Source organism: Mastacembelus armatus, chromosome 2 (genome assembly GCF_900324485.2).
Source record: "Mastacembelus armatus chromosome 2, fMasArm1.2, whole genome shotgun sequence".
NCBI lineage: Eukaryota > Metazoa > Chordata > Actinopteri > Synbranchiformes > Mastacembelidae > Mastacembelus > Mastacembelus armatus.
The window spans coordinates 9,081,856-9,097,798 of record NC_046634.1 but is presented as its reverse complement, the minus strand read 5'-3'; the positions used below and the strand labels follow the sequence as shown (position 1 = coordinate 9,097,798).

Sequence of the window (15,943 nt, the reverse complement as noted above, 5' to 3'; positions counted from 1 at the left end):
ACTTAATGAGGACTTGTACCGCCTTTTAGGAGCATTGTGCAGGATTTTGTCTTTGTGACTGTCCTGCAGCTTATTGCAGCCTGGATGGTAAAATGGTCGTTGGAGGAGAATTTATTTGTGCCTCCTGAAACAAGTTCTCCAGTGATTTATTTTTATTCTATATTTTCTTTTTTGACAAATAATGATCAGAATTGGAATTTATTGAATTACCTAGCACCAAAAACACAGAAATGTGTATCGACATGCAGTTGAATAAAGCTTTTAGGGATAATACATAGATACATGGACAGACATTATTAATCCCTGACCAGGGTCACAAGGACCTGCTGGAGCCTAGTAATCAATATTTTTAGGTGAATTTTAATGTCACACTTAAGCTGGTTGGAGAACAAGTGTTAGGTGAAGGCCTAGAATGTGCAAATATTTGTCACAGCTTTGAATTTCATTATTTTTTGTATTGGGGTCTCTTAAGTGGGGCAGGTAACAGATATAAAGTTTGTTTTTGATGAAGTGGAAATTAGACAATAATAAAGGCAGAGAGACCAAGAGACGAGGCTTGTTCCCTTCATTTATCTTATGAAATGTCACTGTAGATGCTGCGTAGCTGATGGATATTTTTTGCTTGACAACGCTTCTATATTTTCACAACCACCAGTATTTTGGCACGGAAATATTTCAGTTCAAGATAGACCTGTTTGTTGTCTATAGACAGTGTTTTCATAATTATGTGGTGCAGCCTTGTGCTGTTACTTCTGTGTGCCTTACAACTACACGCCATGTAAGCTTGTTAAATGTGTTTTCTTCAATTGTCTCAATGCATAAACTTCACTTTCAGCCCGTTTGCTGCTGCAGATTTATTTGAAAGTGCAAACTGAGAGAAAGCAGATCTCAGTCCGGTAACTGTCAGTTATTCTTTAATCTCAAACGGCGGCAAATGAAAGAAGATTGCTAACTACGCTCACAGACAAGCTCTGATATTACAGCATGCCAAACACCACAAATTCTCTTACTTTAGTAGGAAAATCAATAAGTAATTCACCAAACTGGTAGCTCCGTTTCTGATGCTGTGAAGTGAGTTTTAATGTAATACAGCGCATCTAATCATAAGCCAGTCAAATCCAAGTTAAATTTTTATTAACTGTCTGATTTATGAACTACCGAAGTGATAGCTGAAATATAAAGAACGCTAGAAAAACCATATTAAAAGCGCACCAGCGAGCGTTTAATTACACTTGACCTCCTGCCTCACTGAAAGTTCGACAGAGTACATTCTCACATATACAAAACAGCATTGAAAACATTTCCATGAGCCTGCGTATTCATTATTTTGGTCAGTACAGCATAGTCCTGAAGATATTTTTCAAGGTGCCAAATAGCGAAGGTGTGGATCACGCTGTAATCCAACCTCAGCACCATCGGGGGTAATTTCCCTGTCATTTGGCTGGCATTCGATGTGAAAGCAGAGTGTAGAGACAGCAGGTCTGCCTCGCAGCTCTCTCACATAGAGTAGGCTTTAAGTACACACACCAGTTCCCACTAGAATCCTCCATTCCCCCTGCACTGCCCGGCAGCTAGACAGCCTGCTCTGTATTTATACCAAAAAAACAGCAGCAAATAGTTTTTCCTTCACTCCCACTGAGTTTCTTGTTGGTTGAGCAGATATCTGCAGCTGCTACACTCTCCACCCTATAGGAGATTAGATTGGGTGAAAGTTGATTATTTCTGGTGGAGCAATGTGGTATTTTCTGGATCAAATAGGGATGTATGCATTAGGTATTAAAGCCAATATAAGTAATAAATGATTAGAAAATATAACGGAAGGATTTATGGTTAACTGCACAGCAAATAACATCTTGTAATATGAAAATCCTTATTGACTTGACTAGAGCTAATATCACACGGTGCATTTGTAATAGACTATATGATTACTAATGTATGATAATCTAATCTGTCCATGGTCATGTCTGCTCTTAGGTTTGTTACTTATTAATTTAGCTGATGAACCGCATTGTGTTTCTGAGAGGTTGTTGTCAGTCCCCTTTTCATGCTAATGTTCCATGTCATGACCAAACAAGGTTCGTTTTTCTGTGATTTTTCAATCAAAATCCCGTTTTCTTTTTATGGAAAGGAGTCTATTGTGCTTCCCCAGGAGACAGGAATAGCTAAGAGATTCTGACTCAAAAAGATTTATATACATTGAAGTGCACGGTGACAAAAATCGCTTTGTATCTGGAGACATGTTTTGATTCTCAGATAAACAGCAGCATCTCCTTTTTGGTGTGCACCGAAGAGCAAAGTTCATGACCAGGTGTACTATTTCCACTTGATTAAAAACAAACTCATAAATGCTACTAAGTGATATACAGTTGGATTCTGTATCCACAATAATCTTGTCAGGACAGGCACTAAAAGCTGAAGCCACTTCTCCCTGTTTTATTACTGTTACAGCTAAATGCTTTTTGGCTTTGCCTGGTAGCACAACCGTAGCTCATTTTTCACAGTGGGAAGACTCGGATCTCAGCGTTTGTCTTCAAGAAAGGTTGAATGCCAAAACCTCGACAGTAAATTAAGTTAAGGTAATCTGTGTGTGCTGAAACATATCTTTTTATTCCAAACACAGCCACACAAGATAACCCACTGGTGTTGCTCTTCCTTCCCTATATTAAATCTTCTGTCACTCATATCAGTAGCAAACCTTCTAACTCAAAATGGGGCATTTTATAGGAAGGCGGAAGGACGGACTGGGATTGACGAGTGTGCACTTTTGATATAATATTACGGTGTTTGAGTGGATCCTGTGGGCCTCAAGGTGTTGAAACTTGCTCCAGCTTATCAAACACCTTTTAAGCCTCCAGTTCAAGTAAAAACATGAACATTGGCCGTGCTGCAGAGAGAAAGCTTTCTCTTTTTCACTGACGGCGGCGATACGGAGGCATGGAAGTAAAGTTGAGATTTTACAGCAGCAGCATATCTGTTTCATCAAAGGCCATCAGTCATGTGCTAGTCCTTCTCCTCTACCTTTTATCCTCTGGAAATGTGACTCCATTGCTGCATGCTTCTTTTTCCCCCCTCTCTCTCTCTCTTTGTGTCTCTCTATCCTCGCTCACCCTCTGTCCTTCTTGTGAAGTCACACGTGAAAGTGATCAGCTTAATCCTGATCACCAGCTGTGTTTAACCTACTTTAGATTTGGAACACTTGGCTTCTTTGCTTTCACTTTTGTTTATATGGGATTAGCATGACACAGTGCATGCATGTGGTGTGGCCTTGCAGGATTGGACCCGGTGCTTCTGAAATGTTTTTATTTGACCTCTTATTCGTTCTAAGCAATCTTTCAGCCTTCCCTGCTCCACACTGAGACATGTTAAAACCTCCTGCTCTGAATGTGCCTTGCTCAGGGCTAATGAACGTTTTAGATCTCTCTCCACCTCCTTCACCTCAGCAGCCCTTTGGATTCAAATTGGCAAACTTCCACTTACAGTCCTACTTCTGTGAACTCCAGCAAAATCAACCTTGAGGGTTTTAATTGAATTTGAAATGAATTAATCTAAACTCAGCTTGACATGCTGTGTCCTCTCTGCCAAGAAGTGTCACTGTAGTAATGATAGGAAACCCAGACATGCAGCATTTCCTACATCAGACTTTCCGAAGCGCTTTAACATTCAAATAAAGGAAACAACAAACCATAAAATAAATAAGGCAAGAGGAAAACACAGGAATAAAGAAAGATGCTAAAAACAGTATTTTGGCAAAAAAATAATAGGACAGCATCTTCACATAAAAGAGAGTCAATAAATCTAGGCTGTACGATGTGATTTAAGATCTGAAGATCATAGTGATTCTGTCGGCCTAAGCTCCTCAGGCACGTTGTCGCTGAGCCAAAAGCCCGGTCACCTTCAGTATAAGCCAGTGCTATTTTAATGCTCTGCAAAAAAAGAATAACACTGTCCCCTGTCTTTTTTGTCTGCCCTCTCCCATCAGGACCCCGGACCCTCACCCCCATCCCCCGTTTTGGGACACAAGCCACTGCAGCTGATCGAGGTGAAAGCAAGGGGGCGCTTCGGGTGCGTGTGGAAGGCCCAGCTGCTGAATGAATATGTGGCCGTGAAAATCTTCCCCATTCAGGTACAAAACATGACTCTGTACTTGTGTTACGTAAATTCTTTAACAAATAGACTCAGAGGATGAACTTCGGTATCAGTCACACAGCACCTTAGCACAGCGTGAGGGTCACTGGCTGCTTGCAGCCTAACACATCAGTTTTCATGGTAACACAAAAGGGAGGTGGTTTCTCACAGAAAGACATATGGGCCCTTATCAAATAGTGAAGGTTAGAGCAAACTGTTCTCACTGAGAGCAACAATTACATTTCCACAATACGCAATAGGCCCCATTCAGAAGTGTTTCAGTTATACTAAAGTAAGTTGGATCAGGTCACAGGAGGGTAAACATTTTAATTTCTCTAACAACTTGGCTTTGAATTTTTTAAGGGTTTTGACTTTTAAGCAAAAGGTTCAAGGATGAAGGAAAAGCAAGTGATGTTTATCCTCACATAAAGCAGCACTACTTATTTCAAACTTTCTGTTATAGATTTCAAACATTGCCAGTCAACATTTCTGCTGTGAGACTGATTTGAAACTTTGGTTAATCAGTCAGCTCGAAAGCAGAAAACACATCTGCATTTGTGTCTCTGTGCTCTTGTCCAGGACAAGCTCTCTTGGCAGAACGAGTATGAGATCTACAGCGTGAGCGGCATGAAGCACGACAACATCCTCCACTTCATCGGTGTGGAGAAGAGGAACAACAACCTGGATCTGGAGCTGTGGCTCATCACCGCCTACCATGATAAGGTACGCTGTTGGAGCTGGAGATATACCATTTATTTATTGATTCTGTGGTTTTAAAGAAATGTCACAGCTTGAGGTGTTTTCAGCATCAACTTCTTACAATATCTGCTCATATGTAGAGGTGGTTGTCCATTATGAAGTAAACAAAATGCCCGTTTAATCACACAGTATAAATATATTTTGAGCATGATGAAGGATTTTCTCACACTGATTGTGTTTGATGGAAGTTTTAGATTCTTCAAGTGCCTGCATCCTTTTCACCTTAACATTTTTGAGAAAAGCTGCTAGTGGTGCATCCTCGTATCCAAAACGATTCAGTCTAATGTCTAAATGAAACCGTGACTGTTGAGTGCACAGGTCCCAAACCTGAATGAAAGATTGTGTTGTAAGACTGAGGGACATTCACGTAGCAGAAAAACAAAGTCCTGCCTTGATTCAAAAATATCTTGGTGGAAAAATCTGATTGCTGACCAGCTGCAAGCGAACACATATTTTCCAGGGACCGTTTACAACAGTGAATGTTTACACTCTCTCTGATTTCCCACCTGAGTTCTTCCACCAGTCAGGCTGTGTGTGTGTGCATGTAAACACATCGATGCTGTGTGTATTCTTCTTATGCTTATTGCACACTGGTGTAAAAACCTCCAGGGCAGGCGGCTAACAAAGTTGTAAGCACTGGAAAAGGGAGAAACATTCACGGAACCTTTACATTGTGTTGATTGTGTTTGGTGCCTTAAGAGCTAATCCATAATTACAACATACTTCATGCTGTTTTTCGAAGCCTTGTTTATCCAGAAAAGGTGGTCTTGAGCTTTGTTCGCCCTCTCGTGCATCACTCGCCCTCTCAACCACAATCTTTGTAGCATTTGGGATTTTAAGTGCTTCTGTGTTTTGAGGGTCATTACCAATGAAGTGGAGAGTGATTCTCATACGCTTCACTTGCTTGAATTAACCAGCCAGGCCAAGAATTTGAATCTCCGTGCTCAAGAAACCTTCCCTGTGTGAATAAAGGTTGAAAAATTAAAGCTTGTAGATGTGGGGGTGGATGCTCCAACCCAGGATTACAGCTCTGATGTACAGCCACATAACTCGGATTTGTTGAAGCTGTCCAAGTGGAAAAAAACACAAGATTTTATTTTAAAGGAGGTCACACTACCAGCAGTATTTCAGTTAAGTGTCCTGTGCAGCATGTACTACTAATTATTTTGTAGTTTTAAGAGGATTCGTAACTTACAGTTTGACATATAAAGCTTTTTCACCCTGAGCAGGTTTCAAAATGTTGAACACCTCATTTCTGACTGAACCTTAGCTTGTGTAACAGAGCTGGAACAGTGATTGCAGAGTTCAGCGTTTCTTTGACAGCTGATTTATGCTTCAATGTTTGATGCATCTAAGCAGCTCAGTGTGGTAGGATTCAAAGTATCTGTAGCATGCAGTGACTTGTCTCAAAGGATATCAGCCCCTCAAAAACTCCCTGTACTTGAAGCTTTTCTTACCTGGGATAATACAGTGATATTAATAGCTGTCAGTTGCTACCGTTCAAAGGGATGTAGTCTGATTTATCATTTACATTTTATAAAGACACACACTAGAAAGGATCGATCCAAAAACAGGACAACTGAAGAATTTGTTGTATATGTTTTTATTCATCTGTTGGAGCTGTGTGCCCCCTGGTGGTCACTCTGTACAGTTACATCTGTCTTTGCCTTGCTGGAAGTGACCTTGTGTAATATTGACATATATTATATAAGAACATAGGTGTTTTTAACAGATAAGGAGGTAAACAGATGTAGCTTATAAATTAAGGTTGCACATACATTTATTCTGTGCAGACCAAGCTGCACTTATATTTCTATTTGTCTTTACTGCAGTGTTTATTATAAATGCGTGTCGTCAGATGTGGCCAGTTTCCAAAGAAGCTCAGCAGCCACGCATACAAAGAAGTATGAACGGAAATCTCTGCAAAGTAAAATGGTACAAAAGCAATCTGGAAAGTGAAGCAGGTCTTTGCTGATAAAGAGCCTGGGTACTCAGCAAACCTTCCCTTGATAAATACAGACTAAAGAATAGTCATCAAACAGCAAAACAACGCGCTGATAAATGAATAGCATTTATCAGAGCGCTGCTATTTGCCATGAACAATAAGTGTGCAGGAAATTGGCTTGGTGACAGGGCTGACCAAAGGACTTCACTGCGCTTTTACGGGAATACCCAGTGGGTAATAAATTCTATTTATCACCCTGAAATGAAATATCAAACTCCATAAGTTAATGCTCAAGTCTTTTTCACTGATAATCATACAAGAAGTTTCAGTGTGGTATTGTACATTAAGCAAAACTTCAGATGTCTCTTCCTTTAGATGACTTTGCCAAGTCCCTTATGAAATACTATGCTAGCCTATAGGCCTTGGTGAATTTCCACCCATTAGGGGTATTGCTGTTACCATGGAAACACTGCATGCTCCAGAGAGGTGGGAATCATTACAAATCAGCCATCACCATACTATTGTTTAGCATTATGCGTCCTGTCGCTTAGTGTTTCTGCTGATCACTTTCTTGTCATTGTTAAATTTGTCGAGCAGGTAATTTGTGATGTTTAAATATAATGAGGAACTGGCATCTTCATGCATATGTTTGATCTGCTCTCAGATCAGTACTTTGTAATACAAGCATGTTATTATGGGGATGCTTAGGTTAAGAACTGTACTAAACTGCAGCCAGTGTAAGCTACTGGGCATACCAGATCAAATAACAACAAAGCTGTTTTCAGTTGAGGGATGGTTTTTATGAATTAAACTTTCATTTATAAGAAATGTAGAAATGTGTTATTTCTTGCATCGAAGTTGATTTTTTTTTTTTTCCTGCAGAGTAAAGGAAGTTCACTTGTTTCTGTCTTTACCTGTGCAGGGCTCACTGACAGACTACCTGAAGGCCAACGTGGTGTCCTGGAACGAGCTCTGCCACATTGCCCAGACGGCAGCCCGCGGCCTGGCCTACCTCCATGAAGACATCCCAGGACACAAGGAAGGACACAAGCCCTCCATCGCTCACAGGCACGTTGTCAAAATTAATCAGATGTTTATCATGACTCATCAATTATTTTAACATTTTGTTGTTTCCTGGCTAAAGGAGTTCTACACTTCACCTGTTAGATTGATGGTGGCTCCCTTCTTTCTTCTCGTATTTTAGGGACATTAAGAGTAAGAATGTGCTGTTGAAGAGTAACCTGACAGCCTGCATAGCTGACTTTGGCCTTGCCCTGAAGTTTGAGGCTGGAAAATCAGCAGGGGATACACACGGACAGGTACAGTTTACAGATAAAGACTAAAACAATGTGCATTCATTCACCTTAGGAGGCTTCTCAAACCAAAACAACAAATGAAAGTGGGTTTAATGTGGTGCTTTCAATATTTTGTGAACGTACCTGACAGCACCTATAGGTGGCAGTAAAGACCAAAAATTCGGGGCTTGTGCTGTTCCTACACAGGCCTGGAGAGATTTTTTTGGTTGTAAAGTTGGGCAAAAATATCAGAATGTCACTAAAACACAGTTTTTAGCTCCTTGTTCATCCTGCATGACACAGAAACATTCATACACCCCCTCTGTCTCTTTCTTGTTCACTGTTTATGCTAGATTTCCTGTTCTCATCTGTTTCTGTGCTGATGCTTTGACCTTTGTGTTGAACCTGTAGGTGGGTACACGGCGTTACATGGCTCCTGAAGTCTTGGAGGGCGCCATCAACTTCCAGCGCGACTCCTTCCTGCGTATCGACATGTACGCCTTTGGCCTGGTCCTCTGGGAGCTGGCGTCGCGATGCACAGCCGCCGATGGTGAGACCGATGCATCAGCAAGAAAGTGCTGCAAACAGTTTGTCAGATGAAGAAGTTTTGTCCTCACTGTGTCACGTTACTCCAGATTCATTTTAATTTTGACCATGTTGTGCCCTCCAGGCCCGGTGGATGAGTACATGCTCCCGTTTGAGGAGGAGGTGGGTCAGCACCCGTCTCTGGAGGACATGCAGGAGGTCGTGGTGCATAAGAAACTGCGGCCCTGCCTGCGGGACTGCTGGCAGAAACACACGGTGAGCAGTGGGAAGACCGTTAAGTGATTGTCTTGTGACTAGTCGGACACTGCTTTGATTCACACAAAACCTCTTCAGTAAAGGGCCCAGGGGTGGCAAAATCAGTTTAAAGAAGGCTTTGTTCTAGAAGAAGTAGAAAAGAGGATTTCTGACAGGCGGTAACTGCTGTGATCTGCTCCGCTCCCTCAGGGTCTGGCCATGCTTTGCGAAACCATCGAGGACTGCTGGGACCACGAGGCCGAGGCACGTCTTTCCGCCGGCTGTGTTGAAGAGCGCATCGGCCAGATGCAGCGCCAAGCCCCTATCATCGGCCCCGAGGAGATCGTCACTGTTGTCACCATGGTGACCAATGTGGACCTCCCACCCAAGGAATCCAGCTTATGATCGGCCAAACCGACGACACCGGATGGGCTTAAAGAAACACGGATCAACACGAGGGGATGAAAAGCCGACCCTGGTTGGTTGGCGTAGTGTTGTTTTCTTTTTCTTTCTTTCTTTCTTTCTTTCTTTCCATTTCTGTTTTTCTTTTCCTTTTTGTTTTTCTTTCCCCCCCTTTCTTTCTTTTTGTTGCTTTAAGTGCGGGCCGCTACTCGCATTCAGGAAACACCCTGCGCTCACCTCACCACATCAGTTTCTATCCACCTCATTTTGATATGTGTGCCTGAGGATTTTGACATTTTAACGGTCAAAACTCTCTCATCCCGAGCAAACGATTCAGGATATTTACAACAAACAACGTCACTACGTGACAGTGCCGACATCCTGGGACGACGACGACACTCAACAAACACTTTTATCATGCATTGTTTTTATACATACAAACACATAGGAGGGCGACCTGCTCGGTTTTCTACAGAGAGAGAAGACCTAGCAGAGAGGTTTCACAGAACTCTCAGTGCATTTTAGTGTAAAAAAAAAAACAAAACAAAAGAAAAGAAAGAAAAAAGAGGAGCACCTGGCTCTGGATACATTTGCTGTTTTCTCGTGTGCGTTTTTTTGAAGAAACGACTATCGTTCTGCCAATAAGCAACGGCTTCTGAATGTTTATAGTGTAATGCTGCTGTACATAATGTATTATGGACCCAGACAACTTGGTAATCAAGCTTATTTTAAAGGGGGAAGGGGGGATGGGGGGGCCATTTTCAAGCATTACGACGATAAAAACCATAGACCTCCTTCAACCAGGTATACCTCAGTTCAGATGGACACAGTTTAAATCGCTCCCTCTCCCTGTTCACAGTCATAACTCACAATTTCACAAACTTGGCTCTTCATGACATCCTAACCGTCTGCTGTCTGCCATAAGACTCATGGGTAATGTAGTCAGCAATGCCTCGATACGTGGCCATACACACCCGAAAACTCAAGTGTTTTTTCTCCCTTGTTTTCTTCTCTTTCTCAGTCTCACATTTAGTGTTGATCCACTTTGGTTTTTGACTGAACAACTTTCTTCTTTAGTTAGTTGTAGTTTTTTCTCTTTGGGATTTTCTTCTGATTATAGGGAAATAACATACCCCCCCCCCATGATGAAGTTGTCTTTTAAAGTGGTTTTTCCGTTTTGGTTTGCCGTGTCAGCTGTCAATGGAGTAATAATATCTACCGCTGACATGCCTAATTTTGGCCATGAGATCTGAATATACAGTATATGTATTTATCTCTCTGGATTAGTGCTGGGTACCAACTCATGATACCTTTCACATTTGGTATTTGTACCAAAACAGAAGGTGTTAAAATGCTTCAAGTTTGTTAGATGCTTGGAGCATATTGTTCTTGTTCTTTTTGTTTTGTGAAATCAGTTATGTGTGCTCTGATTCTACTTAGAAAAAGCAGATTAACAAAATTATAATCCTCCATTATGTTTATTTTAAGAGAGGTATCACATTTGAAGTGCAGTTTTGAGGAAGTTTCCGAGAGTACCCAGCCCTACTTTGGAAATGTACCTGTATTTAGCTGAGCCAGCTTGCTTTTGATTTGATTGCACACATCATTTTTTGATAACTATCAAGAGTTTCTGCTCTCTTTTGATACACCTCAGGAATCTTTGCTACTTACCACCTCCTCACACTGTCCACCCCCTTCCTCCTCATCCTCACCTGTCTCAGACTGGAGTACCTCCTCTCTGACCGATTCTTACGCTTCCTCTCTCTCTTTCTGGCCTCGTCTTTGTTTTCGAGGGTTTAGCCGTGCTGTCATGCTCGAAACCGGTGTGTCTGCTGTCTTTAGGACCCGTCTGAGTCTGCTTTTATCTCGTCTCTAGGACCTGGGCTAATCTGGACCATCCCTGTATGTGTATTTAGCAAGTTCTCAGTCTTGACAAGCCAGTCTAAACCTGGTCAGTAAGCTAGCCAGGCCCTGTGGTGTAACCCTTTGGTCCAACCTTAACCCTGAGAGCTGAGTATGCCTCTTTCAGGTTTTAGAGGCACGGGGTCAAACGTTGCACAAACATTACCCTACACAACTTGTTGCCCCACGAACATTTTTGAGATGAAGCTAGTCTGTGTTGGTGCTGTGTTTTAAATTGGATTAGTCACGTGCTTGTGGGGTCATGTGTTTTCATAAAGAAACGTTAGATACAACCCAGATTCAACAGTTTTCACAAAATCTGTAGGTAAAAGAAAAGATGAACTGCTAGTCAGGTGCCGTTTTATGTCCCTCCACAGGGCTGAAGCTGATGGTTTTGAGATCACGTTGACACTAACCAAACGACTGCACGGCTAACTGCAGTCAGATGAGTTGAGATGAGGAACCTCCCTTTCTCTCTTTCATCCTGGTGCCATTTCTACGTATCCATATTAGTTACTCTTGTAGATGTCAGGCAAAACGGATGTATCTGTCATTGTTGTGAAGGCAGCAATGACATTTTTGAGTCTTTATTTCCTCTGAGGGATATTGAACACTGGTGCCGGCAGACCTGCAGTCTCTCCTCAAGCTTTGGGGCGGTTTCACAGGACACAGTTAAAAGTCAAGCGATTAATGACGAGGTGGTGCGGCCGGAAATGTTCATAAGATGAAGAAACTTCTTTTTACCAAATGATTTCACTTTTAGGACAATACATAATTTTACTTTGTTTATTACACATGTAATATTTTAATCTAATGCTGTAATGCTCAAAGAGCTAAATAAGTAAAACACAAAATAATTAAAGTGGTTTGGGACAAGTTAAGTCAGATCCTCCCAATCTGCACAGCAAACACTTGAGTCTGCAATTAGGCTTTTTGTTTTATGTGCTTATACATATCCCCACTATTCAGTTTTGCAACAGCAGACTTTACAAGTCCAGAGTAGCTTAATATTTACAGTTGGCAGTGTCCAACCAGAAAAACCCAGGAACACGACTGTGTTTGCATTTGCTTTTCTGCTCCACCTCTGAAACACTGAAGACCAGGTAGACCAAGAGGAAGTGACAGAAGTTCAAATTGGAGATATTATTTCAGCACGTAACACTATTGCAACAACACAGCAAACTTGAAGGAAGTTAAAGCCATCATCTTATTTACTTACTGTAGCACGAGTATGGTATTTGCATCTACGATATTGCTTCCTCTTTTGCTGCTGCTCTTTTTCAATTAAACAGCCAATATCTACGGTCCTCATGAAACTTGAACAGTCAGGGACGATCAGTACTGCAGACCCCAGCAGCCCTTCAATAAGTACTACCTCACTCACAGGGATTTCTTTGGGGTAGAAAGTATGGCAAATAAACCAAAATGCAAACCAGGTTCCTCCAGCAGAAAAGGGATTAAAATTCCTGAGCTTTTCAATTGGGTAAAGTTCCAGTGTGGGGGATTTCTTTTCTCAGAGTAAACTCCCGTTAACCCCATCAGTTTAAGACAACAGACAGGTTAACTTCCATTTGACCCCACAGAAACTAAAACTAAATCAGGCTAAAAAGAGGTTTCTTCATTTTTATGTTGATCTGTAGAAGTTTTTCAAGGCAACAACAAAATGCTTCTGAGTTAGACATCTCTATATTCGCTGGCTGGCTCAACCGCAAAGGAAAGACACTAGTGTTACCCTTTTTTTTTTTTTTTTTTAATCCCCAGATTTGTGTTCCTAAATGTTAAACTTACCAGTATTTTTCAGCCTAGTGGATTTTTAATAACCTCCAAATGTTGGTTACCTGCCAAACTGGCTGATCAGCCACAGCAAAAAACAAATATATATATATATATATATATACATACATACGCACCAGTATTTGGTTGGCGTCATATCACAGTACAGCAGGAGGACAATGTGAAAGATGTTCAGTGCTAAACAGCTTGAATTTAAACTGCACCTGAGAAACCAACCCAAACCAACAATACCATTCAGGGATTCAGTACTATGCTTTTCTAAGTTCTAGCGAGTTATATGCAACCAGTGCCGTGAACTACCCTACGCTTCTGTAGGATCAGCTGCAGGAGTGACTTTCAATATACGCATACACAAATAACTTGTAGCATTTTAATTTTTTTTTTAATCCGTGACCTTGCATATTGATATGTTGTATTTATTTTTTAATTTACAGGCCTGAGGTTTTGGGGATCAGAGCTCAGGTGCAACTCGGAATAAAGTTGTAAGAGTTGGCACGATTTATGGTTGTTGGGGGGTTGTGGGTGGGTTCAGGAAATACTTTCAGTAATTCAAAAAGAAAAGATATAAACTGTAACATGCTTGTTTCTATTCAGTCTATGGACAAAATGACCGAGAATGAATGTTCTTCAGACTCCTGGATTCCAGTATTGTGTGTACTTTGATGGATTGAGCCCGGCCCTGTGTACCTTTAGAGGGCTTTGCGTTTGGCTGGTTTTGTGTGATTGTGCCCTGTCGCTGTAGAAACCAGTAAAACTGTCACACTCGGAGATCCATTCAGACACCTCTTGGTTGTTTTCTGAAGAGGTGAACCAGCAGGCTGACCGTAGAGTCCAGTCAGAGAAAAGAGAAGAACAGTAAAGGAAGATTTAGTAAAGCTTCCATGATGGATCAAACCTTAACAGGCCATCAAACTTCTGCTTCCTGTCACTTTGGGCCTTGTTTATATATTTGTGCAGCACCTAAATCACACAACAACCTTCTCCAGAGGCTCTATAACCCTAAGAAGCACCTCAGTTGATCCGAAGTAAATCCTGGCTCTGTCTTCTCTGGACCTGTGTCTAAACGTAGACTGTTGAAACCAAATACAGTTGAATTAAAACTTTTTGCATCCTCTCAGGTCTCGACTACATTAGTGGACCTGGTCTAACTCAGCTAAATGCTGAATCTGAACTATATCATTTTAAGGAGCATGAATGGTTATCTCGGCGTGCAGGCTTTACGGTTTTCTATCTCGACTTCCTCCAGCACCTCACATTGCTGTGCATATAAACTACCAGTGAAACATTTGTGTCTTGTTGCCCCCCACTATTTTAAGCAGTCTAGGATCTGTACAGACATGAAAACATAAATACCTGTATCTACTATATACTCTGAGCTGAGTCTTTATAAGTGCGTGTTGAACTTCAGTGTTTCCTCTACATTCATTTATACTTCTTCTTATGTTTTGATAGAGCAGCAAGGCCTGGCCCGGCTGTAAACGCTGTTCTTCACTATGCTAAATATAACTGAGCTTTGTGTAAGCTAAAAGCTTGAGGCTCATTGGAGTACTTAGAGAAAGACAGAAAGCACTTAAGGGTTCATCAGCAGAAACAAATTTAATGAACCACGACCGTTAAGTCCAGGTCGTTCCTCCAGGAACCCGTTTGGGTCCTGTAACATTTGCATTATAAAAAACCCCTGAAGCTCTTGAAGAGTTGTTGCAATACTCCATATGTGAAAATACAATCATCCACTACAGGTATTTTATTCCAGCATCTCAATCGCCTGCTTTTTCCCCCCACTGTTGGTAAGAATTTTAGAGGAAACATTGAACTCCAATGACCTCGCCACTAAGACTGTCCTGGCAGCAGGACAAGTCTGGTTGCCAGGCCTGAAATTTCTATAAAAAAAAACACTACAAGCGTTTTTGACCCCACTTTTCTTCGAGGCTCTCGAGTTGCAGCACTGATTCGGGATCTGCCAGGGCGGTCTCTAATGGTAAACAGGCTCATTGTCTTTCTGGGTTTCGAGGCTGGAAAAAACTGGTCATTGATTTGGTTGTGAAAGTTCAGTGGGTTCTGTAAGAAAACATCTATGAAATGATGCAAATGTTTGTTTTTTTTTTTCCTTTACTCCTGATACATGTGACTGTACATTTTACGTTAGTGACAGAAAATGTGAAAATAAGACGAGAAGGTCTGGAATTTCAAACTGGAACAAGGACAGGTAATACAACTAGTGCAACCCACTGAGTTTTCTGGAGCCAGACTGAGTCTTTACCAGCTCCAGGGGTTCTTACCCTGGACTCTGACCTTTGACCTCCCAGTGAAGGGATAAGGGAGGATTAGAGAAAAGAGAATTCCTTTTAAAAAGTATTACAGCGGATGAAACCATTCAGAAACCCCTGGATGTTTGGATCCCTCTCAGCGCTGTGACTCACGGCTTAATGTTAGCCAGCCGTGGTTTTTATCAGCTGAAGTGATTCACGTGATGTAAATAAATGTGTTTTTAGATTGTGAACGTTGATGCTTTTCTTTTGTTCACTAACTAACCCCTTTTAGCCACATCCCCCCCCCCGACCTGGTGACAGACACTGTGCACTCAGTCTCATTTATCTGCAATTGGTTCTAGTCGTGGTTCTAATTGTAGATACATTTTTCTAATCATAAGATGAATTGTGAATCTGGATTGATGGGTTTACTAGTCAGAATGTATTTTGGATATTCAATATTACATGATGCATGGATGGAATTAAAATTATGACCAGTAGGAATTGGATTGATCTGTAATATAGATTCAGTTGAATGGATAAAATGGCAATTTATAGTTTGTAAGTTTTTATTTTACATTTAGCTATAAAAGCGTAAAATCTAAGTTGTAGATCTATTGAAATGCTACTAGAGAGAATGTGAATATCTTTAATTACCATTCTGACTAGTGAGAATACAGGTTTGACCAAGA

General features: G+C 41.3%; 1 protein-coding gene across 1 annotated transcript in view; it reads left to right on the top strand.

Annotated features, from left to right (window-relative positions):
- The window catches only part of acvr2ab (activin A receptor type 2Ab), a 43,063-nt gene extending 27,561 nt beyond the window's left edge, over positions 1–15,502 (top strand). Inside the window, exons 5-11 of the mRNA XM_026301655.1 lie at positions 3,980–4,123; positions 4,705–4,848; positions 7,752–7,897; positions 8,034–8,148; positions 8,536–8,674; positions 8,795–8,925; positions 9,115–15,502. Coding sequence (XP_026157440.1) covers positions 3,980–4,123; positions 4,705–4,848; positions 7,752–7,897; positions 8,034–8,148; positions 8,536–8,674; positions 8,795–8,925; positions 9,115–9,309 — 1,014 coding nt within the window. The 3' untranslated portion in view covers positions 9,310–15,502. The remainder of the gene's footprint in view (positions 1–3,979; positions 4,124–4,704; positions 4,849–7,751; positions 7,898–8,033; positions 8,149–8,535; positions 8,675–8,794; positions 8,926–9,114) is intronic.
- Positions 15,503–15,943: the final 441 nt, after the last annotated feature.